The following is a 27,959-nucleotide window of genomic DNA, read 5'->3' as shown; positions in this document are numbered from 1 at the left end:
AATAGCATGGCTAAAGGTAGAAGAGAAGTATTTGCTGTGATGTGAATGATTGTACTCAGATAATAAAATCAACGGTACAGAAATTCCCACTGCATGTGTAAAATGCCCTCAGAAAGATGTTTTCATCAATAAAGAATTGTATAGATACTGAATGACAGTGCTGATTGTATCATTCAAATGTGTATCCCATGGCTGTTTTCTGCCACTGATTTTTGTGCTTTTCTTCCAACTTCAGGAAACTGAGTGTAAAACCTATAACAAATCCTCAGTACTTGGACAATGTGGGGAATCCAGCCACTAATGGACTCTACGACTTGGCTTTGGGACCTCCAGACTCCAGAGAAGTGTGTGCAACTTGCATGCAGAACTTCAGCAACTGCCCTGGTCATTTTGGCCATATAGAGCTGCCCCTGACTGTCTACAACCCTCTGTTTTTTGATGTATGTATGCTGGTGATGCTCAGTCTGCACATGTGCTTCATGTGGGTGTTTTTTCAAAGGGTCATCTTTTAAATATAAGAGAATTCCTGGCTGTAAGAGTAGGATTTGCCTTATTTTGGAGGGCCGTGAAGATTGCTCAGGGCTGGAGGATCTCTCCTATGGAGACAGGTTGAGAGAGCTGGGCTGGTTCAGCCTGCAGAAGAGAAGGTTCCTTAAGGGGAGACCTTAGAGCAGCTCCAGTGCCTAACGGGGCTTCAGGAAACCTGGAGAGGGGCTTTGGACAAGGGCCTGTAGGGACAGGACAAGGGGGAATGGCTTTAACCTGCCAGAGGGGAGATTGAGATGAGCTCTTGGGCAGAAGCTCTTCCCTGTGAGGGTGCTGAGGCGCTGGCCCAGGGTGCCCAGAGAAGCTGTGGCTGCCCCATCCCTGGCAGCGTTCAAGGCCAGGTTGGACACAGGGGCTTGGAGCAACCTGCTCTAGTGGAAGGTGTCCCTGCCTGTGGCAGGGGGTTGGAACTGGATGAGCTTTAAGGTCCTTTCCAAGACAAACCAGTCTGGGATTCTGTGATCTAATCTGATTGTAGTTTTTAGCTCTTTCTGCAGTCTGGGGAGTGAGGCTGTTTGCAGTACTTGCAGAAGAAGGTTCATCTGGCCTGTAACAGGAACCTGGGTTGTGATGAATTTCCCTCCTGAGGGGCTGATCTCCTTATTTGCAGTAGCTGGCTCCTGCACAGGATGCCAATTGAGACTAAACCCCTCACTTTCAGATGGCTGAAGTTAGTATGAGTTCCATCCCACTTCTAGTCTTGTCCCACGTTTGAAGTAAAATACTTGTATTTGACCAAGGAATAAAATCATGCAGCAGTAATTCCAGCCTTCAGTTGTGTGCAGAGCTATGCTGAATAATAAAAACCACTGATATCCTCCCAGAGCTGGAGGAGAATGTGGTTGCATGAGTCATCCTGAGGGACACTGATAGTACTTGTTACCAGAACCTTTAATTTTACTAGTATGGACTTTTGGGTACCACATTGTCCTTTTGTCATAAAACAAGCATAAGCCATTAGAAGCTGTAATCACAGTGCTGTGTAAGAGCAGCTTTGGTCCCAGAGTTGCTGTAGAAGTACATGGGTTTTACTGTGTCTGTTATTTAGACAGCCTGCAGATAGTTTGTCTACAGATCATGTTTTGCATAGGAATTTGTGTGGTTGAAAGTCTTTTTTCCCCAGTCCAGTTCTTTATGATTCAGTCTGGTTTCTCAACTATAGCAGCACCTTCTCTAAATTCAAAGAAATCTACTTGCATACTGTTCAAGCTAGGAAATACACCAGGGTAACTTTTTTTCCCCCCTTTCTTTCCAGAAATTATACCTCCTCATTCGAGGTTCTTGTTTAAATTGTCACATGCTGACATGTACTCGAGGTGTGGTTCACTTACTGCTGAGTCAGCTGAAGGTTCTGGAGAAAGGGCTGCTTCATGCTGTCCATGATCTTGAAGTCGTTCTGAACAGGGCAAGTACTGTGTAATTCCCCAGTCCTTTTTGTCTTGATAGTCCTGTGAGTTTAGAGCTATCCCCATTTCTTATATTCTCTTTCTTTTAGTTTTTAGAGCAATGTGCAGATGCAACAGGTTCAGAAATTGAAGAAGAGCTAAATCGCCATGTTCAGGAAATACTACAGAGTTACCAAGTAAAAGATCAGTGTTCAAATGTGAGTACAGTCAGTGCTTCTCCTGAGATCTTGGGTTTTGTTGTCCTAAAACAGTGATGTGCAAGAAAGTCTGTCTTTGTGTAGACTGTAGATACTGTCCTGGAGTTATAAGCTGTGTTATAGTTGGAGGACTTTTGGAGTGAAATGTCTGAGGTTAAGCTTAAAGAGATTTTATTTCCTATTAGTTGAACTGTTAGGTTTCTGTGTAGGGAACTGTTTTGATGGTGTAAATTTCATATAAAAATAATGTGAAACTGCTGTCAGTACCTTACCTACAGATGTTGGTGCTTCTCTGTGTGTTGCTCCAGCTGGTGGGAGCACTTATGCATCCACCAAATCTGCACAATTACAGTGAGATTTTTCAAGAGAGTTTTGTAATTGAATTTGTATTTCCAATTAAATGCAGCTTAATGTATGTTGTTAAAGGAAAACGTTAATGAAGAAGATGGTTGAAGGTCTGACATCTTAGAGCAGATTTGTTCATAAGCCAAGTTTAATTCCTTAGTCACTGGCTTCAAAACTAACCTGAAGCACTTTGTAAATTATACAGAAGTAATTTTTCTCCATCTTTTACGTTCTTAAATCACATTAGAGAAAAGCTGTAAAATTTGGCATTATTTCTGAAATAAATTGAAAAAGGAGGGTGGTGAGCACTGCAGGTTGTATGTTTCCAGCAAATATGGGAAGGTGATGGTAGAAGAGTAGGGATCAAAGCATGAATTAAATCAATACAAGGACTTGTGTGCATTGATACAATATCATGTTTGTGTGGATAGTTAACATGAATTGTGTAATGTTTAATGGATTCTTCATATCAAATGTTCTTATTTATTTTTGTTATTTCATTATTTAAAGTTGGGTTTTTCTCCTTTTCTTTATCAGGTCAAAAATGTTTGTGATTGTAGAAATAAACTAATAGCACAGTTCTGGAAAGCACACATGGGTTCAAAGAAATGCCCAAACTGCAAGTAAGTTTAACTGCATGAAGAAGTAAATAGCTGGTGTGAAGTTAAATGTTGTGAACCTTTGTATTAACTTCTGTCCACCTTTCCTGGTTTTCTTGTTTTTCCTTGAAGATCTAGGAGATCACTAGTGCGGAAAGAGCACAACAGCAAGCTGACAGTAGTCTATCCTTCTACAGTGTACCATAAGTCGGGAGAGGAAAGCCGTACAGATGAGCCAGCAGGTAAGATGTTTGTTTCCTACTCAAACATATTTGCACTTCTTTTCCTGTATTTAAGATTCCTACCTATGCACTTGTGACTGCTTTATCAAAAATGGGAATAAACCAGGAAGCTCAGCAGTAGAGGAGTACCCCTGTCATGGTTTAACCCCAGCTGGCAAGTCAGTACCACACAGCTGCTTGCTCACTCCCCGCCAAGTGGGATGCAGAGGAGAATCAGAAGAAAGGCAAAACCCATGGGCTGGGATAAGAACAGCTTAGTAATTAAAGTACAGTATAATACTAACACTACTACTAGTAAGAATGGAAAGGGAAATAACAAAAAGAGATATAAAACAATAAAACCCCAACAAACAGCAGTGGTGCACAATACAACTGCTCACCACCCGCCAGCCGATGCCCAGCCCAACCTAAGCAGCGATCCGTCCCTTTCAGGTGACTCCCCCCAATTTATATACTGGGCATGACGTGCTGTGGTATGGAATACCTCTTCGGCTGGTTTGGGTCAGGTGTCCTCTCTCTGGCTTCTTGTGCCCGTTCTCACTGGCAGGGCTTTAGACTGAGAAGTCATTAGTCAGGTAAGAGCAACAACTAAAACATGGGTGTGTTACCAGCATTATTGTCAGACCAAAGCCAAATCACAGCTCTGCACCAACTACTAGGAATAAAAGTACCTTTATCTCAGCTGAAACCAGGACAACCTGAATGCAATGAATTTCTTTATTTGCCAGACTTCTGTGCTTTTGCAGCTTCAAGTGTCTGTATGTCAGGAAAAGAAGTACAAAACCATAATCTGTATCAACTCTACCATGGCTTTAGGGCACTTCATTTTTGGCAGGTAGATGATTTTCTGCTAGATTTTTAAAACAGAGAAATCAGATTAAAAATTAACTAGGAGGAAGATGACCAACCTTATTTCAGAAAGAAAATCAAGTAATCCAGATTCTTACAGAAGTAGATGAAACATTCCAGGCTTAATTAACCTAGTGTTTGAATCACTTTAAACTTACTTTTTTCCTCTTCTTGTATCCTTGATCCTTTACACAGCCAGGTAGAATCAAAGCAGATTTGTGTGTGAGTTATTTAACCCTTAGAAAAGATTTATGTAAAGGGCTTGTTCCATTTGCTAGTGGTTTAAATACTAGGTGAAATCTCTCAATTTGTGGCTGAAGAAGCACAATGTCCATGATAGTTTTTAAGCCAAGATCTGACCTTTCCACTTCTAACATCCTGTCTGTAACACATTTAACATCCTGTCCATAACGCATTCAACAAAGTCAGGAAAGTTTGCATATCCCAGTGTTACTACTCTTGAGTGACAGCTCTGATTTCACTCAGTTATATTGTAGAGTATTACATGGGGCTTTTTATTTGAGCCCCTTTAGGACTGTCTGAAGTCTGAGTGTGTGTTTTATTGTACTAGTGAAGAAAATGGTTGTTCTGGAAGGTCTGGAGAGTTGCCAGATTAAATACCTTGCCTTACCACAGAAAGCTTCAAGGCTAGCCATATTCTCAGTCTCTGTTAACATTCAGAGCTGAAGTACAGGTAAGAAGTATCTTCCTCTTGTCAGTGTTCAGACCAACACTGTGACACCACTCAATTACTTTCATTACATCTTCTGAAATGGGATGGGCTGTTATGTACATTCTGCATAGCTTGTGTCATGGAAACTCATTGGATTGAATCTTGGAGGGAGTACTTTTAACCTTGGCATTGATGCTTTTGTGTTTAAGGGATGGAAAGGTTTTCTGTGGGAAGGAATGGGGAATTGAAGTTTCAGGGTTGGAAAATTCTGTATTTCTGGACCTTAGCCAAAACAAGAGTAGAAAACTTCATCCGAGGTCATGGGAGAATTGCGCTTTGTCAGGTTGTGCACTCTGGCTTCGCTGGGACACAAAGGGCTGCAGGAGAAGTGGAAATTGAGACTTGGTGTTTCTGGCTTTTTTAATGAAAATTATCTTTCTGCTTTTTGGTAGCAAACCCACATGTTTTTCCTTCCTCACTGACATATAGCTTGCCCTTACTTTAACTTATAATATAGATGGATTGCTGCTGGTGCTATTGTCTCATCCAGTTGGGTATTTCATGGGAACCTTGATCTCACTGGTGGTACTTGAATCCCACTTCTGTGTTCCCCAGCTGCAGGGGGACTCTTGATTTCTGCGTTGGTCAGTGGATGAGATCACTTGAAGAAGGGGTCCAGCTCACCATTAATCAGATAACGCATGTACTTTAGATGTTAAAGCTGAGCTTTGTTTCAGTTACTTACACTGATATCCATTAGTCACAGAAGTGGCTTATTTTTTCCATGCTGGAAAGGCTCTTTAGTTCATTTCGTATTCCCACAGAGATTTTTTTATTATTATTTTTCAGTTATTGATGAAAGCCAGTTGGGAAAGAGAGGATACCTGACACCCATGACTGCCAAGGAATACATTGTGGCTCTGTGGAAGAATGAAGGTAATGGTTGTTAAGAACAATATTACTTTGGTTTCTATATCATTTAGTGGGCAAAGTCTGCAAATATTCCCTTGTGAACTCCTTATCAAATCTTTACCTTTTGCCTTAAGTGCTCCTGGCTGCAGGATAGGTTGTGTGGCAGGAGGATGGTGGCTAGTGAAAGTAGAGAGCTGGATTTCGTCAAAAGTTTGATCAGCTATTCTCAGGTTGTGGCTCCCCACAAATCATGATTGTTGTTGACAGAGAATTCGATGCTCACATGGTGCTGCACCTGATATAATATGGAGTGCCATAAGGATGCTGCGAGGGCTGGAGCAGCTCTGCTCTGGAGCCAGGCTGAGAGAGCTGGGCTGGGGCAGCTGGAGAAGAGAAGGCTCCTGAAGGGGAGACCTTAGAGCAGCTCCAGTGCCTAAAGGGGCTCCAGGAAACCTGGAGAGGGGCTTTGGACAAGGGCCTGTAGGGACAGGACAAGGGGAATGGCTTTAACCTGCCAGAGGGGAGATTGAGATGAGCTCTTGGGCAGAAGCTCTTCCCTGTGAGGGTGCTGAGGCGCTGGCACAGGGTGCCCAGAGAAGCTGTGGCTGCCCCATCCCTGGCAGTGTTCAAGGCCAGGTTGGACACAGGGGCTTGGAGCAACCTGCTCTAGTGGAAGGTGTCCCTGCCCATGGCAGGGGATTGGGACTGGATGAGCTTTAAGGTCCCTTCCAACCCAAACCACTCGGTGATTCTCCACTGGTTAAAGACTGAGAATGTATTTAGTGGTCTCTTCTTCTGAGTTCCCTGTGCTCTGAATCTGACTGCAGTTTCCAGGAAAAACCAAAGCAGTGTCATGTACCAGTCTGGGGGTTTGGACTCCCAAACAAATAACTGAAAATGAGTTAATCTTTTATATTGAATCTTTTTAGGCTTCTTTTTGCATTATCTATTCCCTGGGATGGATCCCCATGAGAATTCAGAGTTCAGCCCAGACATGTTTTTTCTGGATCTACTTGTGGTACCTCCTTCAAGGTAAAATTTCCCCAAAAGTGCCTGTGTAGAAGCCACAGGGTTTAGCAGATACTTTTTGCGGGAATCAGAGATACAAACACCTGCAGTACAGACTAAAGTGTTAGTGTAGTGTTTAAATACTAAACAAACACAGCATGATGATAAGTTTTATTATAACTTCAAATGAGTTTGTTAAAAGACTAAAATACTAATTGTGAAAAACTTGTATTTTAGTATTAGTATTTTAAGTTATTATTGAATACTGTAAATGTATAATACTGGTGGAATTTCTTATTAAGGAATCATTCCGCTTTTATGACTGTCCCAGTGTAATATATGCATTTTTAAATGCTCACTGTTCGTTTAGAGGGGTTGTTTTTCATGAATTGAAGACTTAGCTTGAACAGGGGAAGTACAGGTTGGATATAAGGAAGAAGTTCATTACTGTGAGGGTGCTGAGGCACTGAACAGGCTGCCCAGAGAAGTGGTGAAAGCTCCATCCCTGGCAATGTTCAAGGCCAGGTTGGACAGAGCTTTGGGTGACATGGTCTAGTGTGAGGTGTCCCTGCCCACGGCAGAGGGGTTGGAACTGGATGATCTTAAGGTCCTTTCCAACCCAAACCATTCTATGAATGTTTGAGGTTTACCATGCTACTTCTCAGTGGCTTTAATCTTCTAAGATGATTTTGATCTGCTGTAGGTATCGTCCTGTAAATCGCGTTGGAGACCGACTGTTCACAAATGGTCAGACCGTGAACCTGCAGGCTGTCATGAAAGACGCCAGAATGATACGGAAGCTCTTGGTTTTCATGGCAAAGGAACAATGTCAGCCAATAAAATTTACAGAAGAACAAATCCAAACAGTAAGAGTTGCTGGTTATCTTAGTCTTTGCTCTTTGGATGTGTGGGTTGAACTCAGGTAGGCTCCTATTTAAACTGTTCCAATAACAGTTGGAGTGTGTAACGCTGGAGATGTTCTACATAGGTTCAGCCCTCCCATGTCTCTTTCTGCTCACCCACCTGGTGCAAAGGGAAAAACATTTTATGCAGACTCCTTTAGTCAGGGATTTTATATTAGATTACTGTATATGAGACAAAACAGGCTCCTGTTACAAGAGAATAAGATACATACAGTACAAACAGATCACAATAAAACCTTTCCAGCATCTCATAAACTGAAAAATGATGGAAGGGGGAAACCACTTTGTCTTCTATGCCTAGTAGAGCCAGTTGTGATCATGGTTATTTTTGACTATTGATGCCTAAATAGAACCAAGAAATTCACAAGTAACATTAATCAGTAACAAAGCCTGTTTGCTACCAACCAGTCGACATGGTCATACAGTGGTAAATAATAATGTATGTCACCATGCCTCTTTTCCTATTTGTTCATCAATTGTTCTATTGAAGGTTGTTTTATACTAGATTTAGTTTCTGCTGAGCTTGATTTACATCTTGAACATAAACCAGTTGTTAGTTACTCAGAATTTAGCCACTAGGTGGAGGCATGTTCTAAAACGTGACAGTTTAATGAGATTCAGATGCGACTGATACATCAACTGTGAAAACGAAGTGATGTAGGTGATAACAGCTCTTGGATTTACATTATTGTCATCTAAGAATAGAACTTTCTGGTAGCAAAGTGATTCGTAGCATGCACTGACTAACCAGTAACATCTAATTGGAAAGAAGGCTGTCACTTACCAGGAAATGATGGATTAGCAATCATTTTTTGAAATCCCACGGGTATATGTAGCTGTGGTCTTTGGAGATCTCCCATCCAGTTTTTAAAGCTTGACAGCAGACCTGCCTGGGGCACTTGGTTATATTCATCTGAAAGTTAAGTTTACATTGTTAATGCTTTCTTTATTTATTTAGTGTCTCGAATGAGGTGCAAAATAGTGTTCAATGTTTCATGTGCTATTTAATACATATAATTTCAGCCTAGTAAAATCTATAATTAATACCATTTCAGCCTAGTAAAAAGAAGCTATTTTTGTTAAATCTTAAGTTTCTGATTTCTGTTCCTATAGGAAACGGGAGAGGATAATGAACCTCTGGACCATTCTGTCCTGACAATGATTCCAGGCCAGAGCATTGCAGATAAGCTGTACAACGCTTGGATTCGTCTTCAGAGCCATGTCAACATTGTATTTGATAGTGATATGGACAAACTAATGACAGAAAAATACCCTGGTATTCGTCAGGTGGGTGGCAGACAGAATCTTAGAGACTTCAGACTTTGTGTGTCACAGACAGTTAAAACAAGACAAGTTGATGGAATATGAAATAAGTGGAATATTTGTGGCTAGTACATAGGCATTTTCATGATACTTATCATCATTACAGACACATAACAGATGTTGCAGTGATGTGACAGATGTTGTGTGCTTTCATGTTTTAATCATGAACTTCTGTTTTCAAAGCTCTTGGAGAAAAAGGAAGGGCTGTTCCGCAAGCACATGATGGGAAAGCGTGTGGATTTTGCTGCTCGATCAGTCATTTGCCCTGATATGTACATTGGTACCAATGAGATTGGCATTCCTATGGTAAGAAAAAATAAAGGAGTGTTTCTTTTTGGTGCAGCTGGGGACTGAACTACACTGTAACACTCTCAACTACATAGCAAGTACTTGAAAATACAGAGATTTTCTAATTCCTCTGGACTCTTTCCTTCCCACACAGTGTGTCATAGCTCTGCGTTACTACTGTGTGTTGATAAAGAAGGAACATTGAAGAGCAGGAAATTCTTACCATTGCACTGACACAACATCTGGGAAAGAGGATTAAGAAAAGAAAAGCTATACTTGCTTCTTAGGATTATGAATTAGTGCAGACTTTATAAGTAGATCCTGTTCCTCCTGTGGTCTCTGTACAGTGTATCTTGTGACAGCTGTCGCAGCCTTAAGAAAAAGCCATAATAAGATCACCAACTTCATTCATCCTTAATGATTTTTAACCACACAGAGGTGACAGCAAGCCTGAAATCAAGTTTTGCATTACATCGTCTTTTCTGCTTGCCTCTCTGCAAATAGTGGGCCTGGTGATAATACACCTTTTTCCCTGTATCAATTTATTGCAGAATCTTAAATTGTTCTTTCATTTATTTACTTGCTAATTGAGTTTTCCTTTTCTGCTGCAGTAGAAAATCATAAAAAGGACATAGTTCCCGTTCTTAAGGTAGAGGATTTTAAAACAGAAATGTATTTATTTGGCATGACAGTAGATTGAGGAGATGCATCCAAGAGCTTAAAGTAGTTTATGTTTATATTGTACGAGGTAACATTTGACATGATTTTCTCAGTGACTTAGTACTGTTTTAAGCCAAAGTTGCACAACTTGTTATTTCTCACCTCTTTTTCTTCCTCTGTAGGTATTTGCTACCAAATTGACTTACCCCCAGCCAGTCACTCCCTGGAATGTCAAAGAGCTGAGGCAGGCTGTCATAAATGGCCCAAAGGTGCACCCTGGGGCTTCCATGGTCATTAATGAAGATGGATCTCGGACAGTGTTGAGCGCGAGCAGCCTGACCCAGAGGGAAGCCATAGCTAAGCAGCTCCTCACTCCTTCTTCAGGTGCTCCACAGTCAGGGCTGAAGATTGTGAGTATGACAAAGGGCTTGTCAGAGACCCCTACATCTGTGGTAGCTTTTGTCCTTGCTAATCAGAGGGACTCTTCATCAGGGACTGTAGTGAGAGGACAAGGGGTGATGGGTTCAAACTTAGACAGGGGAAGTTCAGGTTAGATATAAGGATATAAGTTCTTTACTGTGAGCGTGGTGATGGCGCAGCCACAGCTTCTCTGGGCAACCTGTGCCAGGGCCTCACCACCCTCACAGTAAAAATTTTCTTCCTGATATCTAATCTGTATTTCCCCTTTTTCAGTTTCAAGCCATTTCCCCATGTTCTATCAGTATATGCTGTTGTAAAATGTACCTCTCCAGTTCTCTTGTAGGACCCCTTTAAGTACTGGAAGGAATAGATATTGGAATAGTCTTTACAGTGTTTTTTTATGTATACCCCTGTCTCTTATAAAGATGTGGTAGAGATTTAATAGGACTATTTCTGTGGTGTCAGTTCTCTTGGAACCTGTCACAGAGCTAAACCGAACAGTATTTAGACTGTACAAAGTGTGTCATACTCCTATTTATAATCACTTAAATGGATGTATGGCTGTTACTGACAGAGAAATTGAAATGAGACTGTTTTGAGAGTCTCTGTTCTAGATAAGAATATATTGTGTTGTAGTCAGAGCTGAAATTACAACTTGGAGATCCCTGGCCTCTGCTTCAGCTATTGTGTCATAGTATTATCTTACTCAAGGCTGTCCGGTGCTGGGTGTATGGTGACATATACTACCAGTTCATCCCAGTGTGCTTTGGCTAAATACCTTATTTTCTCATTTACAAATGGCATAATTTTCTTTCCTTTTCAATCTTTGATCCCTATAATGCCAAGGGAGAGGAGAGATTGGTAGAGTGTGGTGTTGCATGCTCTTGACTTGGTTTGATCCCTGTGGTCAGTGGAGGATGTGCAGCCTTAGAGAGCGGTTTGGTGGAGGCCAGAGGGTGTTCAGGGACAAGAACTCTTGATTCTCTTACAAAGCAGAATGTCAATAGTAGAAAACAATGGTTAGTGTGTGTGTGTATTTTAAGGTGCTGTCTTCCCAGAGGCATGCATGGAAGTGCCTTGTAGGCAGCAACCAAAATTCTCTTACAGGTATGTCGACATATTAAAAACGGAGATGTCCTTTTACTGAACCGCCAGCCCACTCTCCACAGACCTTCCATCCAGGCTCACCGGGCCCGAATCCTGCCTGGAGAGAAAGTGCTGAGGCTTCACTATGCCAACTGCAAGGCTTACAATGCTGATTTTGATGGGGATGAAATGAATGCCCATTTCCCACAGAGTGAGCTGGGTAGAGCAGAAGCTTACACCTTAGCCTTTACTGACGAGCAGTATCTGGTTCCAAAGGTAAGGAAAACTGGCAGATAAATCTATTCCTACCTGGAATCACTTGCATTTTGTTTGTTTGCTTGTTTTGCTTTGTCTAATGATAATGAGATTTCTGGGTTTGTAATTTATTCCTGGTTTCTGTTCTGTCTCCACTTGTGGTTCTCTTTGTCTAAAGCAGACCCAGCACATCCAAACAACATCATTCCTTTTACAACAGTGTCCAGAAGAGATTTAGTAGAGAGTTGTGCTGTGATGACGAGCTCTTTACAAATAACTTCAGTGCTTTTATCCAGTGCTGGGATCATTTTGGGACCTGTTAGCACATGACTTATCCCCTCCAACCCTTTCTTCTTGTGACCTCTTTAGGATGGGAAGCCACTTCCTGGCTTGATCCAGGACCACATGATTTCTGGAGTCAGCATGACAATCCGTGGCTGCTTCTTCACCAGAGAGCAATATATGGAGCTTGTTTACCGAGGACTAACAGACAAGAAAGGAAGAATTAAAGTGTTTCCCCCTGCCATTATGAAACCACAGCGATTATGGACAGGAAAGCAGGTAGTTCATCACATATTGGGTTAAAGAATGCTGCTGATTCCAAAGTAAGCAGAATGCTGATGTTAAAACCAGTGCTGCTGATTGTGAAAAGTCAGAACCCCTCATCTAATCAACACCACATAGATCTTGAAGTGTGTTATTGAGCTATGAGAGTCATCTCCCAGTTAAAAGATGAATTGGAATAGTTCTTTTACTTGCTGCTCTGCACAGTGTTGCAGATAGAAGCATAATGCTGCAGTTTACAGGCATGGAAGCAGAGAAGGAATTTGTTGGTCAGAGTAAAGTACGTTACACCAATCAATGCATTTAAATCCCTGAACTTAGAGGCTGTAGGTAAATATTCTGGCATTTGACTTTTTGGTTGAGATCATCATTATGTTGATGTAATATCTGGGAAGTAAGTGCTCCATTTTCTACTATTAAAGAGAGTTTAACATTCGATCCAAGTATTATATTTCTGAATAATTATGTCTCAGCTCATTGATCTTTCAAACATTAGAGTAGGAAGAGGACATTCCTGCCCTATAAATTCAGATTTCCAAGCTTTCAAAGCTTTGCTGTCAGTGGAGAGATACATATATAGGATGTTGCTTTTCTCCTCTATGTCGAATTCCTTACATGGAGAAGGAAATATGGTAAATAAATAGTTCCTGCCACTCTTCCTGCTTCCTTATAGGTTGTTTCTACATTGTTAATAAACATCATCCCAGAAAACCACGTCCCACTGAATTTGACTGGGAAAGCCAAGATTGGTGGAAGAGCCTGGGTAAAGGGGCCTGCAAACCCATGTCTGAATCTTGGTTCAATGTGTGAGTCTCAGGTATGCTGGGGCAGCAACTCTGGAGCTTGGGCTGTACTGTGATAAAATTGTATGTACAAAGGAGGAGTGGGAAGGGAGGAAGGTTAAAAGCAGATGTTCAGCAACAGTTTCTGCCAGAAGGTGGTGATTAGAGGATAGATGTGGGGAGTCAGGACAAACTGTTCTGATCCTGATGATACAGATTCCATCTGGGTTTGTTAGACCATGTGTCTTCATTGTTTGACTTTTATAGGTAGAAAAATACAGATAGTGTTAGAAGTCTTATTTCTGCTATCAATTCTGGAAGTATAGATAATCTGACCATATTTAATTGTTCAGAATATGTGGGGTTTTTCAACTTAAACCTATCTTAATGCAGATTACACAGAAAAACGTGCCGAGACCATAATAAGATCAAAATTCCTGTTTTCCTGAATAGCTGTGTTTTATTTTTCAGGTTATTATCAGAAAAGGGGAATTACTCTGTGGAGTCTTGGACAAAGCTCACTTTGGCAGCTCTGCCTATGGCCTGGTCCACTGTTGCTATGAAATCTATGGGGGTGAAACCAGTGGGAAAGTGCTAACCTGTCTAGGACGCCTCTTTACTGCTTATTTGCAGCTGTACAGGGGATTTACAATGGGTGAGTAATACAAGGACTAACTCACCAGTGCTGTAATGCAGCACCTCCTGACATATAAAACTAGCTTTTATCTGAAGGCACAGTATGATCACTCAAACACAGTCAGCTGGTAGACAGCAGTGGTGAGGAACCTACCGTCTCTCTGCTGTGGGCCAAGGAAAAGGGAGGAGATCATCTGAAGTGAGGAAGGTGATTAATAGACTGTAAGGCACATAAGAGAGAGCCAGGGTGCAAAAACTACTTAGGAGTGAGCCTGGGATCACTTAGGTAGTTAAAACATGAGAGAGAGAGAAGTGGGACTGGAGCAGGAGTGTGGGATTTGGTGAAAAAGAGATGATTCGGGACTGAGCAAAATAAGACTTTGGGATGCGATGAATAAGGTTCAGGAGAAGGAGATAAAGTAGGAGAGACAAGGTTGTAAAGTGAAAAGGAGAGCAGGGCTGGACAGAAGGAGTGAAAATAGAAGGACATGTGACAAGGCCAGATACTCCTTTACCTTGTAAATGTGTGTGCAGCTCACTAGTAAAGTGTCCCACTTGTCCCCCTACAACTGCTGTACACTTAAGCTGGGAGGAACCTCTGGAGGTGATCTAACACAGCTCCCTGTGCAAAGCACGTGCTGCCAGAGGAGCTTGTGCAGGGCTGCGTCCAGTCAAGTGGTGAATATCTCCAGGGATAGTGACTGCACAACCCCCTGTGTCCCTGTGCCAGCATTTGGTCATATACATTGTCAACATTTCTTTTTCTCTTGAAGAAAATTTTGTTTCCTCATACCTTTGAAGGACAAACACATCTTTCAGCCCCATCCATCACATGCTCCAGCCATTTTAGTGACCATTTTAGTGACTTTTGCAGGACTCCTTACAAATAGCTTACAGGAATTAAGCTTCCAACCTTTCCTGGTTGGCTCCTGGTCCTGTCATCACAAGGGTCTGTATTTTTAGTTTACCTTTTTAGTAAAGCTAGGAAATGTCAGATTCTGCAGAGTTCAGCTAATAGGATGTTTGAAGTGGATGGAAGAGGAAAACCATTTTGATGTGGTTAGCCTGAAGCTCATTTGTTTGTGCAAGTGCGCTGATTAAGATTTTACAGATGCTGTTAAAGTTAAGACTTCCTAAATTAGGGAGTTGATTTTGCACCCTTAATGCTAGGCTTAGTGCATATTGCATGGGGTTTTGATAGCCTGTGCCTTCTCCCTCAAAAAGCCACTCAGTTTTCCTTCTCAGTTAGCCTGAGTTTAACAATTACTGTGTCTTTAATAGTGACTTTCTTTTCCAGCTCTGCTCTCCAGATCCACCAAGTGTCATTCCTCCCTCAATTCTTTTCCAGCTGAGATCATTGTGTCCTCTTTCTCTCTTTCTTAACAGGGATTGAAGATATTTTGGTTAAACCTGAAGCAGACCACAGAAGACACAAGATCATTGAGAAGTCAAGCCGGCATGGCATTGAAGTAAGTGTCTTGCACTATTGTATTTCCCCCTATAATGAAAACTGTTTGAAATCCTGCCCTGTTTAATCACTCCTGCTTAGCACCTAAAAACCCCTCCATTTTTTACTTTCAGGCTGTTCGAGCTGCTCTTAATTTGCCAGAAACAGCCTCAAGTGAGGAGGTCCAAGGGAAGTGGCAGGATGCCCATCTCTGCAAAGACCAGAGGGATTTTAACATGGTTGATCTGAAATTCAAGGAGGAAGTAAACAATTACAACAATGAAGTTAACAAGGTTGGCATCGAGGCTTCTGTGGATATTAATCTTATTTCGAGACTTACTAAGTTAATATAATGTCCATGAGGGGTGCCTGACTGTTGTGGAGGCTGAAGCTTTCCATCTGTCCCCAGCACAAGCCTTCACATACTGCCTCACCACCTCTACCTTTTCCTCCCTGAATGAGAAGATGGTTTAATATTCAAGACACTTTTAAACTTATCAATAAGAATGGTTGTGATTATTCGTTGTTTCACTTTTTCAAAGCCTTCAACAGCAGTTGCTTTGATCTCTTATTTTATTAGTAATGGCTTGGTTTTGTTCCCTTTGTCCCACCACATCTCTTTAGGTTTGTATGCCCCTTGGTCTCCACAGGAGCTTTCCAGAGAATAATTTGCAGTTGATGGTACAGTCAGGAGCCAAAGGATCCACTGTAAATACAATGCAGGTAATGACAGCAAGAACACTTAGCACTGCATGTGTTTTGTCCTAGAATATAAGCTGTTGTGTTGATATCTTCATACCAAAGCAAATTTTTTATTCTGGGCTTTGGGAAGAGAGGCTTTTGGCATGGAAAAACATTACAAGAATGTAATAAAGACTTCAGTGGGTGATGGAGGAGAGTCAGTGTTTATTATAACCTTCTGTTTTCGAGTTACTTCTCAGTACATTGGGATTTATAGCAACAGCACACCTTCTTAGAAGAAATGCTGTAGGTAGTACAAACCTACTAGAGGAGAAAGACCTTTTATTGACCTCTGTTGGAAACTGACTCTTCTGTTTCCTTCTTCCACTACTGAAAAGGAACTAAGTTTTGCTTTGATTTTGTTAGAAATGGCAAGGATGCTTTTTCACTTTGCTTTCTGCAACACAGACCCCAAGCAAGAAACACTCCATAAAAAGGCCATCTAATGCGCTGCTGAGAGGTGGTGAGGGGAATGTAGGGACCTAAAAAATACCTGTTATTTTCAGTTTCACATCTCTTTGTATTAAAATGAACATGCAGAATGGGAATGGAAATACTGAGGATGAGTCAAGGAGCTGAAATAACTTAAAACCACCAGATGAGATCTACACATCTTTTCTGCCCAGCAGTAGCAAGAACATTTAATGAACATATCAGCATTTAGTTAAAGAACATTTGGGGAACATTTTAATGTGTTTTACTGTGTCTTCCAAGAGCAGTTGTTGAACTTCAGTGAGAAAAAAGCTGGATGGAAGAGTGATGTTTCCTTTTTGTCTCCCCACATTCAGATTTCGTGTTTGCTGGGCCAGATTGAGTTGGAAGGTCGAAGACCCCCACTGATGGCATCTGGCAAATCCCTGCCGTGTTTCCAGCCTTATGATTTTTCCCCTAGCTCGGGAGGGTTTGTGACTGGCAGGTTTCTCACTGGCATCAAACCTTCTGTAAGTTTAATACTGCTGCTGCTTATACTGAAGGTTATTTAAATCTTGTTATTTTAATACAGAGTGTCTGCAATTCTAGATAAATCATGCTTGTTCACCCTACTTTCACATACAGCTTATGAGAAAGAGCATAAATTGCCAGTCTTGGTGTGCCTCTCAGCAGGATGCTGATGGGATTGTGTTTTTGTTTAGGAATTCTTCTTTCACTGCATGGCTGGCAGGGAAGGGCTCGTGGATACAGCTGTCAAAACCAGCCGCTCTGGGTACCTGCAAAGGTAAGAGCTTTGCTTTAGGATTTGAGCCTTTAAAAGGTCCTGTTGGTTGGTTAATAGGGATTTTGTTGAACTTAGGAAGTGGTTTAATGCTGAACCCAGAACAGGCTGACTTACTAGAGGACTAGATCAAGGGGAACTTTATCATCTGTAACTTCTCTCTGGGACATAGCAGTGACAACTTTTCCTTATGGAGAAATCTTTTTCCTGATACAAGTAAAAATATACAGAATCCAGGCAACACTGGTTTATCTTTGCCACAAGAAGAAGAGGGGAAGTTTTACTTGTTTCAGAGGGTAGTGAGGGGTTCTAAAGGAGGGATGCTCCCTTCTTTCAGACAACTGTTCAAGAGTGACAGCAGAGATGGAGAGTAATTTGCCATTGCATTTTAAGTCACTTCAGTCCAAGGAAACTGCAGGGAGCAACATGCAGAAAGCTTTGCAATATCATTACACATCTCACCTGAGTTGTGTCTGTATGATTTTTGGCTTCCATAATTCCTTATCAGTGCATTTAATATCTTAAGGAAAACAGTATTTTTCATGTTAGAGTTATATCATCCGTGTTGCTTTGTATCCTTTTAACAGGGTTATAATTTTTCATGTTCTGTTTTGTTTTCCTCTGGACTAGGTGTATCATAAAGCATTTGGAAGGACTGGTTGTTCAGTATGACCTGACTGTACGAGATAGCGATGGCAGCGTGGTGCAGTTTCTGTATGGAGAAGATGGGCTTGATATTCCTAAAACTCAATTCTTACAACCCAAGCAGTTTCCTTTCATTGCAGAAAACTATGAGGTAGAACACCTGACGTATGTTTATGGGATGAAGGGCGAGACTGAAATGCACAGTTAACATCTGGCATCTCTGTTAGGGATCCAGTGGCATAGTTGTTTCTCTCAGTCAATCTCATATTAACCTACATTTTTATTTGCCATTGTATCCAAAATGCACAAGTGAATCTTAAGTCTGTGGCATGATTTAAGCAATCCAGTTTCAACAGAGGACCAAGCCCTTTCCCTGTTCTAACTCTGCACTTGGATTAAACACACATGACATATCTAAGGAAGAAGTTCTTCACTATGAGGGTGCTGAGGCACTGGAACAGGTTGCCCAAGGAAGTGGTAAATGCTCCATCCCTGGCAGTGTTCAAGGCCAGGCTGGACAGAGCCTTGGGTGACGTGGTCTAGTGTGAGGTGTCCCTGCCCATGGCAGGGGGTTGGAACCAGGTGATCTTAAGGTCCTTTCCAACCCAAACCATTCTGTAATTCTATGATGCTACAACTTTACTCTTCAGTCTGTCAGGTTTGAGTAACTTCCTTTTACCAGTAGCATCACTGCTTGCTAAAGACTAGCAGTTATCACATACTTTTGTCTCTGTTTGAAAACTAGTGTTGAAAATTGTTTTACAGCAGCTGAACATTCCGAGTGGCAGCAGATGACCTTTTCAGTTTGCTTTGCCTTTTCCCCTACAGTGAACATAGAAGAATAATGATGATACAAAGGTATTCTCTGTAGTATTTACTCTGCAAGCTGTTTCTCTTTCAGATAATCATACAGATAACTTTCTTACAGGTAATCCAGAAGACAAAGCATCTGGATGAAGCTTTAGCAAGGATGGAGTCTCACCAAGCCAGCCAGCAATTTAAAGCCATCAAAAAGTGGCGAGCCAGGCATCAAAACTCAGTGCAGAGAGAAGGAGGTTTTCTGATGTTTTCCCAAAAGAAAATGGCAAGTGTAAAAGCACAGATTCCAGGGGGTGAGATCAAAAATGGAAGAGATGCTGCTACTTTACAGGTAACACAGAAACAGTTGAATTCACCAAGCCCTTTAAAAAAGTTGCAGAGTGTTTCATGGTCTAACTATACAAGTTACCTTTTGAAGGAGTCTTGTGGCAGCTGTATGGGTGATGAAACTGGGAGTCATTATTAAAGTCTGCAGGCACTAGTGCAAGGGCAGAGGCCAAAAAGTGAGTTAAAACTGGTTTTAAAACCCAGCCCATGTTTGTGGGTGGGTTTGGGTGACTGGTTTTGGTTGTTTGGTGGCGGGTTGTTTGGGTGTTTCTCATGTACACAGATACCTGCTAGGTGGATGAGAGCCTGTTTAAATACAAAGATCAGAGCCAGCCCTGCCTGAGGTTTCAAAAAAGTACTCTTCCTTAAGCCTCAGTATATTATAAAGCTCAGTGGACAGACTTCCATGTCACAAGCCAATTCTTCCATTGTTAAGAAGCAAGGCATATAAAGATAGGTTTAGCTTATTTTCTGTATTGGTGTTTTTTAGGTAGGTATTAACTTTTTCATTTATTAAATGCAGCATTTGAAATGTTACTTGAAAGACTGTAGAACAGCAATAAAACTTCTCAGCATGCATAAGATGCAGCTATGTTAAAGGTCTTTGCTGGACTCTTGGGGTTGGATGGAGCTTGGAGCAACCTGCTCTAGTGGAAGCTGTCCCTGCCCATGGCAGGGGATTGGAACTGGATGAGCTTTAAGGTCTTTTCCAACCCAAACCATTACATGATTCTATGAACTGAAAATCAGAAGAGCTCCTTTGTCAGCTTTAGACAGTTAGAAGTAAAGATTTAAGTATATTGAGGGGGTTCACTCCCAAGTTAAAATCATCATTCTTAGAGGGCTGTATTTCACTGATTATGGTTAGACTTTTTGTAAAGAATCTTGAAATCGTTTGGGATCAAAAGTGTTAAGTATCAGAAAATAGAGAAAACCATATTTGTAGCTGAGTTGTTTGCTGCATTACCTACACCCTTAAGTTTCAGACAGGTAATCCTCTCCCTTGCTATTGCTTGATTGCTGCTGGAAGCTGTGTTACTTGGGTTTGATCTTATTGTGGATAAACCAGTCTGCTTAAAAGTCTCCTCTTCTTTTCAGTTATTGAAGATGTGGTATGACCTAGATGAGAAGAAACGAAGAAAGTATATGAAGAAGACAAATAAGTGCCCTGACCCAAGCCTTGGTGTTTGGCGTCCAGATACTTATTTTGCATCTGTTTCAGAAGCATTTGAACATGGAGTTGAAGATTATATCAACAAATGGGAATCTGAGAACAGACAAAGTTATGTGCACCCAGTACTTTCTTCTGACAGGTGATAACTTTAGTGTCTTTACTTCTTTGCACTGAGCCAAGAACCACAATACCTGTTTTAGGACTAAATTTGCTAAAGATGAAAAGTCTTTCTCAACTCTTGTTTTTATTGTGACCTTGTGAAACAAAGTAGTGGGTTTCAGAATGGTTCCTGAAAGCCGAGTGTGCTCAGTGTGAGGTGGAGAGGTCCTGGTCATCTGTTTCTTCCAAACCTGAGTTTTCCATGCTGCTAAAGGGCTTGGGCAAAGGCTTTATGGAATAACAGCAATGTATTGCTGTCCTTCTACATAAAAACTAATACTTGATAGTAACACTTAAAATCCATGCTTTTGCCACCCTTGGAGTTAGCAGGGTAGTTAAGGTGAGCAAGTGGGAGGACATGGCATCTTTTGACATTCTGGGAATCTGAATCAGAAGGCAAGGCCCCAGTTCTGTGTTAATAGGCTGTGTTTGTCAGATCAGATTGGGATAGACAGTTTTACAGTTTCTTGAGTATGTTTATCCATGCACTTCCAGGAGAAATTGCCTGAAGGAGGTAACTTTATTGAACTGAGCAATGTTTCAGTCTCTTCCAAGGTCTTTATTTTGTACATTGAGCTAAACTGAGCTGTACATCGAGCTAAACCTCTCATTTCCTGTCTTCAGATTGAAGGATTTGTTGTATTTAAAGTGGCAACGGTCTCTCTGTGACCCGGGAGAAGCTGTGGGTCTCCTTGCAGCTCAGAGTATTGGGGAACCTTCCACACAGATGACACTGAACACCTTCCACTTTGCTGGCAGAGGTGAAATGAATGTCACATTGGGTATTCCAAGGTGAGAAAACTGTGTTCTCAGTGGGTCCTTTGCCATTTTTGGCACTTTGGTGATAATGCTTAATCTCACTGGCAGGTATCTATGTGATCCTGAGGGCAGATGGTCCTTCAGTTGAACTGTAAATTGTGCCTCCTCACAACTACTTTAAAGTTTTGCTATTTTACAGTTAGAAAATATCTGTGAAGGCCCCTGACTCTTATCTGTTGTAGAGCAAATGGCTTATTCATTTCTGTATTTTAGTCAGTATGGTATAAACCTAAAGAAACTGTGGTCTGTGGGTTTTGCCCTCTGCTGACCTCTTCCAATTAAACCTACTTCTTTCACACACCACATTTCACTGCAACTGTGGAATATGGTGTGCTTAGTATTATGATCACCTGTGTAGAAAGAGACCTGTTTTTATAGCAGCCAGGTTTCCCCTGGCTCTTCTGTTTGGTCTTTAGCAGCACACACGTGTTTACCCGCCAGTCACCTGCTTGTTCTGCATAACATGGGTGCTGACCCCAGCCTTGTGCTTAGGTGTGCGATGCCTTAGGTGAGAGATAGTTGTCTTACTTCAGAGAAGCAAGGGAAGAAGAGAAAGCATGAGGAAGCATTTATTATGCATCTGTAGGAAACAGACTTCATTAGATCCTCTATTCTGGGAACAATTTAGTATCATTTCTGTGCTCTTCCTGGAACTGAATGATAATGTGATCGAGGCAGCAGAGCTGCTGTTGTGCTGTGCCTGAGGAGGAACCAGGAAGGCGAAAAGGAGCAGTGCAATGATGACCACAGCTCTTGGTGCATATGGCTTTGGTAGAACTGGCAGTTGCTGCATGCTGCCTAATTAAATGAACCAGGTATTTATGTGATTGCACAGGGCTCTTATCATTTAACTTGAAAGATCATTCTTTCTTTAAAGGTTGCGGGAAATACTGATGGTGGCCAGTGCAAATATTAAAACCCCAACCATGAGTGTTCCTGTGTTCAGTACCAAGAAAGCTCTCAAGAAAGTGAAACAGCTGAAGAAAAAGCTCACAAGAGTGTGCTTAGCTGAGGTGAGCTTCCTATTCAGTGTGTCCTTTGAGAGTCAGCAAAACAAAATGTCCTGTTCAAGCTCATCAGTTACTCTGGCTTTGTAGCAGTTTCCATTTTATGAAGGCTTATCTGTGGGTGCAGAATGAGACCTTGCTTTTCACCTCCTGCATACTGAACCTGTAATACCTGCTAGGAATTGGACTACTGAAAAGAAATGTAGTTCCTGTGGCTGTATGAGACTTAATTTAACCTGTAGAGCATTGTCATAGGCTACAAACTCTATGTGTAAAGAAAGGGTAATTGTTCACACATGGCAGTAGCGTGATAGCAGGGATGGTTTATGTTTGCTGCCATAGCCTTGTTTGGCTTTTTCTCAAGCTCATTTTTGTCAGTCTCTAGAATTGGAGGGGTTTTGTCTTTGACACAAGCTAATCTGGCTGTGACTGGCATAGCAGAGACCTTTCTGTTTGCTGGGAGGAGTTTAAGCCAAAAAGAGTCCAAGAGGGTAGAGTCCTTTTGCCCAGGAGCTGCCACAAAGCCTCCAGAGAAGTTTGCCAGGTAGCCTTGTGTAATTCTGCTCTCCTGTGGGGAAAGCATTGGAATTGAAGGAAGTAAATGAAGTATCTTCATTGAAGTGCTTGGGACTCCTGTAGGTCTTGCAGAAAGTTGAGATTGAGGAATCCCTGCGTGTGAAGTGCAAGCAGGACAAACATCGCCTCTACAAAATCAAGTTCCATTTCTTGCCCCATGAATATTACCGAGAGGAGAAGTGTGTGAAGCCCAGGGAGATCTTGCACTTCATGGAAACAAAGTGAGTTTGCTTTTAGGTACTTCAGTATTTGCTCTTCTTTTGCCTTCCCATGGGCTCTAAGGGTCGCTGTGTGTTGTTTATTGCTACTGCTGTGGCTTTCAGAGGAACAGCTTCCTGCAGATGTGCTTATAGAAACAACTACACAGCTGCTTTTTATGTCTTGAATAAAACTGGATCTGTGGGGTGGTGACACTACAGAATTGTATCAAGGCAGATCTTTCACGTGTCTAAGAGCCATATAAGCAACATAGATCATAGAATAATTTGGGTTGGAAAGGACCTTAAGATCATATAGTTCCAACCCCCATCTTGTTCCCTTTCTTTGAATGCTTAAATATTTATTGCCAGCAAAAAATGTCTGAATACTTTAAGTATCTGGTGCTCTCATTGAATGAAACTAAACATTACTTTATAAAATTAGTTTTAAAAGATAAATCAGAAAAGGCTGTGATTTTTTTACCCTCTTTCTCTTTTTTTCCCCTGCTTCCTTCCCCATATCTGACCAAATTTGTGTAGTTAAAAGTAGAACATTTACTGACAAGGGTCTATTGAGAGCTATTTTTGCTTTGTAAAAAGGCTTCATTGATTTTCTCCTCCTTCAGGCCACATGAGTTCAAGCTGGGTCACTTTATTCAACAATATGTGCTTGTTGGTTTGAGAAAGAAAAAAGTCCAGTAGTAAAGCATCCCTTTGGAAAATCAATTTGGTGTGCAGAGTTTATGTCCAGATGAGATTATAATGTAAGATTTGGACACATGGCTACACCTGTGATTGTAAGAGAGATGGTACCAACCTTTTGATTCCTAAAGGAGTGAGAAAGGAGAAGAAAAAGTCTTTGCTTTATCCTAGAAGTACTTTTGTGTCCACCAGAGAATATGTCCTGTCATGAGCTGACAGACTTCTCAAACCAAATAAATGACTCTTGACCACAGAAACTGACTGGTTCTGCTGAGCTTTGCCATTCTGGGGTGCTGCTTCTTTCAGGTTCTTCAAAATCTGCCTGGAAGCAATTAAAAAGAAGAGTGCAAAGATGGCATCTTTTGCTGAAGTCAGCACCCGGAAGACAACTCGGAAAGATTTAGATGGTGATGAAGACAAGGTACAGAAAAACATTACCTGAAAAATGCCTCACTTCCTTTAGCTGCTTTTGAGAACCAGCATTGGGAAGAGAACAGCACGTTCCATGTGAACACAAAGTGTGTGAATACGAAATTACTTCTTCAGTATTTCTTTATGCCTAAACTATCTTTGCACTCTCATAAAATTAACAGGGAAATTAAAGATGCTCTCTATTAAATCCTAATTGGCTTAAGACTGTACTCTGGAAATGCCTGTTTATTTCAGCTTCATTGAGATACAAGCATATTACTCTCTGCTCCCAGATCAATGTCCTGTTGTAGCAGTGGTTGTCAACACTTTGAGGAAGATTCTCTTTCTCATTGAAAGGCTTTTGCATGTTCCTTCTGCCACTCCTCTCCCATCAAAGACTGTCATATCAGCAGGCTGATAGCTTGCCTATCTTGCAGACATCCATCTTGTTTAATGTTAAAGTTAACTGAGTGTAAGTTCATTATTTCTTTATAGTAGTGGGCTTATAGAAATTAATTTGTCCTTAAAAGTAGAACATGTAACAAGGGATTGTTAAATTCCAGATGTTTGACTAAAGCTTTTTGATGGTGTTGATGCTTCCTCACAGTCAGCCTGATTATCTGTTCTGTCATGGATTTCTAGACACAGCATAATCAGGATGCTGCAGCAGAGGAAGAAGAGAACATTGTTGATGCAGAAGCTGATGAAGGGGATGGTGATGCTACAGAAGCAAAACGGAGGAAGAACCAGGAAGAGGAGGTAATGATCTGAGAGGTGCTCAGCACTGCACTTCAGTTCCCAATTTCCTCTGCCTTGGTTTGAGTTGGGAAGGAAGGCTTCCACTGAAACAGAATGCTGGCAAAATCCAAACCCCACTTGAAAGGAGATAGGAAAGTGTCTGCTTTGTGCTGTGCAGTTTTGATTTGGATGGAGGGAATACTATAGCAGAAGATGTGGGCTGAGACTTAGCATGGACTTAGCTGAGACTTAGACCTTGGTCATCATAGTTGAGCCTGGTCACTGCTGTGCTTTAAGAGTAACACAGAACCATGCAAGTTAGAGGTGGAAGAGATCTGTGTTTCTCCAAAGCCTTGTTCTTTAGGCACTGGGCAGATGTGTGTGGCAGCCAGGCTGTGCTGTTGTTCACCTTAACTTTACCACCTGCTAATTGCATGCCATTAATAGTTATTAAAACTCTACTGTGGTTCTTATTAAATCTTCTCCCTGGCTCTGTATGTTTCTCCATGTTCACTACTTAATAATTGCTGCTTTCAGGATGGGTTGCTGTAATTCAGCAAGAGGATAGAGTAGTTGAAAATGCAAATGGAATCCCATAATCAGAGCTGGATTATGGGAAGGCAGTTTTTCGAGAGGAGAAAATTGAACTGTATTGAGGAATAATGGCAAGATTATGAAGAAATAGGGACCAAGCTGAACCTGTTGTATTACTTCCTTTACAACAGAATTGCATTTTCATCATGTCATAGGTAAGATCCTTGCAACTCAGCTGTGAAGAATATTCATGACTGAAACTGTTCATGGAGCACTTTGTTTCAGTACGTGTTCTGGCTCAGATAAATAGAACATGATTTCTTTGCAGGTTGATTATGAGAGTGAAGAAGAGAATGGGGAAGAAAACGATGATGAGAATCTGGAAGATGAAGAGGCTGAATCAGACAGAGAAGAAAGGACTCCTGGTGCTGAAGAAAATCAGAATGGAACAGATGGTGTCGAGTCTCAACATCTGTCCTTTGTGTCTCAGACCAAAAGAGAGAAAGACAGACTACTTCAGTCAGTAGAGCTGCGAGTAAATGCTGTTGTGGGCAGCCACCCATCCATACAGGATTACTCATTTGACACCGAGCATGAACTTTGGTGTGAGGTAAGATGGAAACATCTCTGTGTGGTTGTGCAGTGGTTGCACATAGCTCTCATAACAAATGGGTCTTTTCAGTACAGTGCTGCTGTTTTGTCTCAGCAATCCTTTATCAATACAGAAAAGTGGCAGAACAAATGTACTTCTTGATGTAATTTTTAGTAACTTACAACGTTCAGGACACCTGATGAAACCTCTTTTTATAAAAACAGGCTTCTGACAGGTTTATTGTGCTTTAAATATATGATGCACCACTGTGTAGGTCTTGATGAATAAATGTTGAACTCCTGATGGCTGAACTGTTGCAAAAGTCTAAACATCTTAACAAAGAAACAAACAACCCAATCCGTGTAAGACCAGAGATCAGAAAGCAATGTGGATGAATGCTCCTGGAGTGGCATGTTCATATTAGCACCATTCAACTGTAATTCTAGTCAGACATTTATGATCCTAAGCACACGAGTAGGAGAATTCCAGTTGTCTACTTTTGGCCTCAAAAGAAGTAGGCTGGTTATTGAGCCAACTTCAAGCTGCCTCACAGGACACCATGTTGGGTTTTGACTCCTAGGTTTCCCTGGCACTCCCACTGATGAAGGTGTACTTCGACCTCTCCTCCTTGCTTGTCTCCCTCGCACGGAGCACAGTTATTCATGAAGTGAAGGGGATCACACGGTGCCTGCTGAATGAAAGTACCAACAAGGAAGGAGAGAAGGAACTCGTTCTGCACACTGAAGGGATTAACCTTGCAGAGCTGTTCAGATACTCCGATGTACGTAATCTCTTTATAACCCTAAACTGGAATGATCTTTTGTCATCTAGGGAGAAACAGTGGATGATGGATGCCATTTAAATGTGGCAGGGGTGATGTGTAGCCTTTTCAGCTCTTAAACTCTCTTCCTCCTCCTTTTCTACCCCCAGATGTAGCTCAGCAGAGCCTTTTCTCAAGGGCAGCAAATTGGGTTTTGTGCAGCAGCCTAGTGTCTAATGACTGATAATTTCACACCATGCTTCCAACTGTCTCTCTAGATGTTACTTGAGAGATTTCTTCCATCTAAACAAATTGCAGTACTTGGAGAAGAATAGTTCTGTTATGCCATCTAGCCTGTAACTCTACAAATACAGGATTGTTCTAGACTACATCTTCTCTACTGCTTTGCTAGAAGTTTTGGCTGGCTGAGACAGCCTGGGCATTGCATTGTGGTGTTTGGAAGATTTTAACATGTTCCTTGATGGTTTTGTTAGTTTGCTGCTTCTAATTTCAGCTAATTTGCACTTGTGGTGTGTTTTGATTCCAGTATTCTTATTCTTGTATATAATGCTGTGATCATTGGTTTAAACACAAATCCCCAGAATTATCTTCGTCTGTATTTGAGCTGCTGCCTAGTTGTTCTGTAACTGTTGGTGCTGCTTAAGCTAATGAAAACTAGAGGAAAAAAGTTATCCTGGCTTAAGCTCTTTGGAAATACAGAATAACTACTGTCCTAAGTTGTGTCTGTGGGTTCTTTGCTTTCAGATTTTGGACCTGAACAGGCTTTATTCCAATGATATTCATGCCATGGCTAAGAACTATGGAATAGAGTCTGCCCTGAGGGCGATTATAAAGGAAATCAAAGATGTATTTGCTGTATATGGTAAGATTTCTTTGTATTTTTTTAAGATAGTGTTTATTATAATTTAAGATGGGAAAACTCAACCAGAGCACTTACAAGTTCTGTGTGCACAGTCTTCTCATTTGTGTGTGTATTTTTAAGTTGCACCTTCTCCTTATTTTAATCATTCTGTGAACAGTTTGTTAGTTCATTGTTAGGTTCCATTTAATCAGGAGAAAATTCATTAGGTTGAATTTATCCCCCCTTCACAGAGCTTTTCTGTTCTGGTCCATTTATTCTTTACAAGCTGGAAGGTCCAGACAAATTAACTGCTGATGTGTGAGGAAACTGCTAGAATTCCTGAGAATAGGATTAACCTTGCCTCACTCTAGCTCCTTGATGGTGGGAGTCCAGGCTCGCTTTGTCATTGAGCTTTAATACCTTTCCCAAAATAGCTGCATTTCCTTGTCTGAATGTTCTTCTCTCTGCATAGATTATTCAGAGTCCAGGCTTGGGGAAGATGCCTGACTTCACAGCCTGCTG

General features: G+C 41.4%; 1 protein-coding gene across 1 annotated transcript in view; it reads left to right on the top strand.

Moving 5' to 3' along the window:
• Positions 1-221: 221 nt before the first annotated feature.
• Positions 222-27,959, top strand: part of POLR1A (polymerase (RNA) I polypeptide A, 194kDa) — a gene marked incomplete at its 5' end in the record, with an annotated part of 31,247 nt that continues 3,509 nt past the window's right edge. The window contains 31 exons of the mRNA XM_010010767.1: positions 222-440; positions 1,802-1,951; positions 2,042-2,149; positions 3,032-3,117; positions 3,226-3,335; positions 5,707-5,793; positions 6,699-6,801; positions 7,481-7,643; positions 8,814-8,987; positions 9,207-9,329; positions 10,154-10,381; positions 11,499-11,753; positions 12,102-12,293; positions 12,970-13,113; positions 13,550-13,733; positions 15,101-15,183; positions 15,296-15,454; positions 15,786-15,884; positions 16,691-16,843; positions 17,036-17,118; positions 17,746-17,911; positions 18,689-18,910; positions 20,005-20,219; positions 20,864-21,031; positions 21,936-22,071; positions 22,705-22,862; positions 23,847-23,961; positions 24,594-24,710; positions 25,552-25,833; positions 26,396-26,596; positions 27,341-27,458. Coding sequence (XP_010009069.1) covers positions 222-440; positions 1,802-1,951; positions 2,042-2,149; positions 3,032-3,117; positions 3,226-3,335; positions 5,707-5,793; positions 6,699-6,801; positions 7,481-7,643; positions 8,814-8,987; positions 9,207-9,329; positions 10,154-10,381; positions 11,499-11,753; positions 12,102-12,293; positions 12,970-13,113; positions 13,550-13,733; positions 15,101-15,183; positions 15,296-15,454; positions 15,786-15,884; positions 16,691-16,843; positions 17,036-17,118; positions 17,746-17,911; positions 18,689-18,910; positions 20,005-20,219; positions 20,864-21,031; positions 21,936-22,071; positions 22,705-22,862; positions 23,847-23,961; positions 24,594-24,710; positions 25,552-25,833; positions 26,396-26,596; positions 27,341-27,458 — 4,801 coding nt within the window. The remainder of the gene's footprint in view (positions 441-1,801; positions 1,952-2,041; positions 2,150-3,031; positions 3,118-3,225; positions 3,336-5,706; positions 5,794-6,698; positions 6,802-7,480; positions 7,644-8,813; positions 8,988-9,206; positions 9,330-10,153; positions 10,382-11,498; positions 11,754-12,101; positions 12,294-12,969; positions 13,114-13,549; positions 13,734-15,100; positions 15,184-15,295; positions 15,455-15,785; positions 15,885-16,690; positions 16,844-17,035; positions 17,119-17,745; positions 17,912-18,688; positions 18,911-20,004; positions 20,220-20,863; positions 21,032-21,935; positions 22,072-22,704; positions 22,863-23,846; positions 23,962-24,593; positions 24,711-25,551; positions 25,834-26,395; positions 26,597-27,340; positions 27,459-27,959) is intronic.

Source organism: Nestor notabilis, unplaced genomic scaffold (assembly GCF_000696875.1).
Source record: "Nestor notabilis isolate BGI_N333 unplaced genomic scaffold, ASM69687v1 scaffold8673, whole genome shotgun sequence".
NCBI classification, from domain to species: Eukaryota; Metazoa; Chordata; class Aves; order Psittaciformes; family Psittacidae; genus Nestor; species Nestor notabilis.
This window is presented reverse-complemented; position numbering and strand designations above follow the sequence as displayed.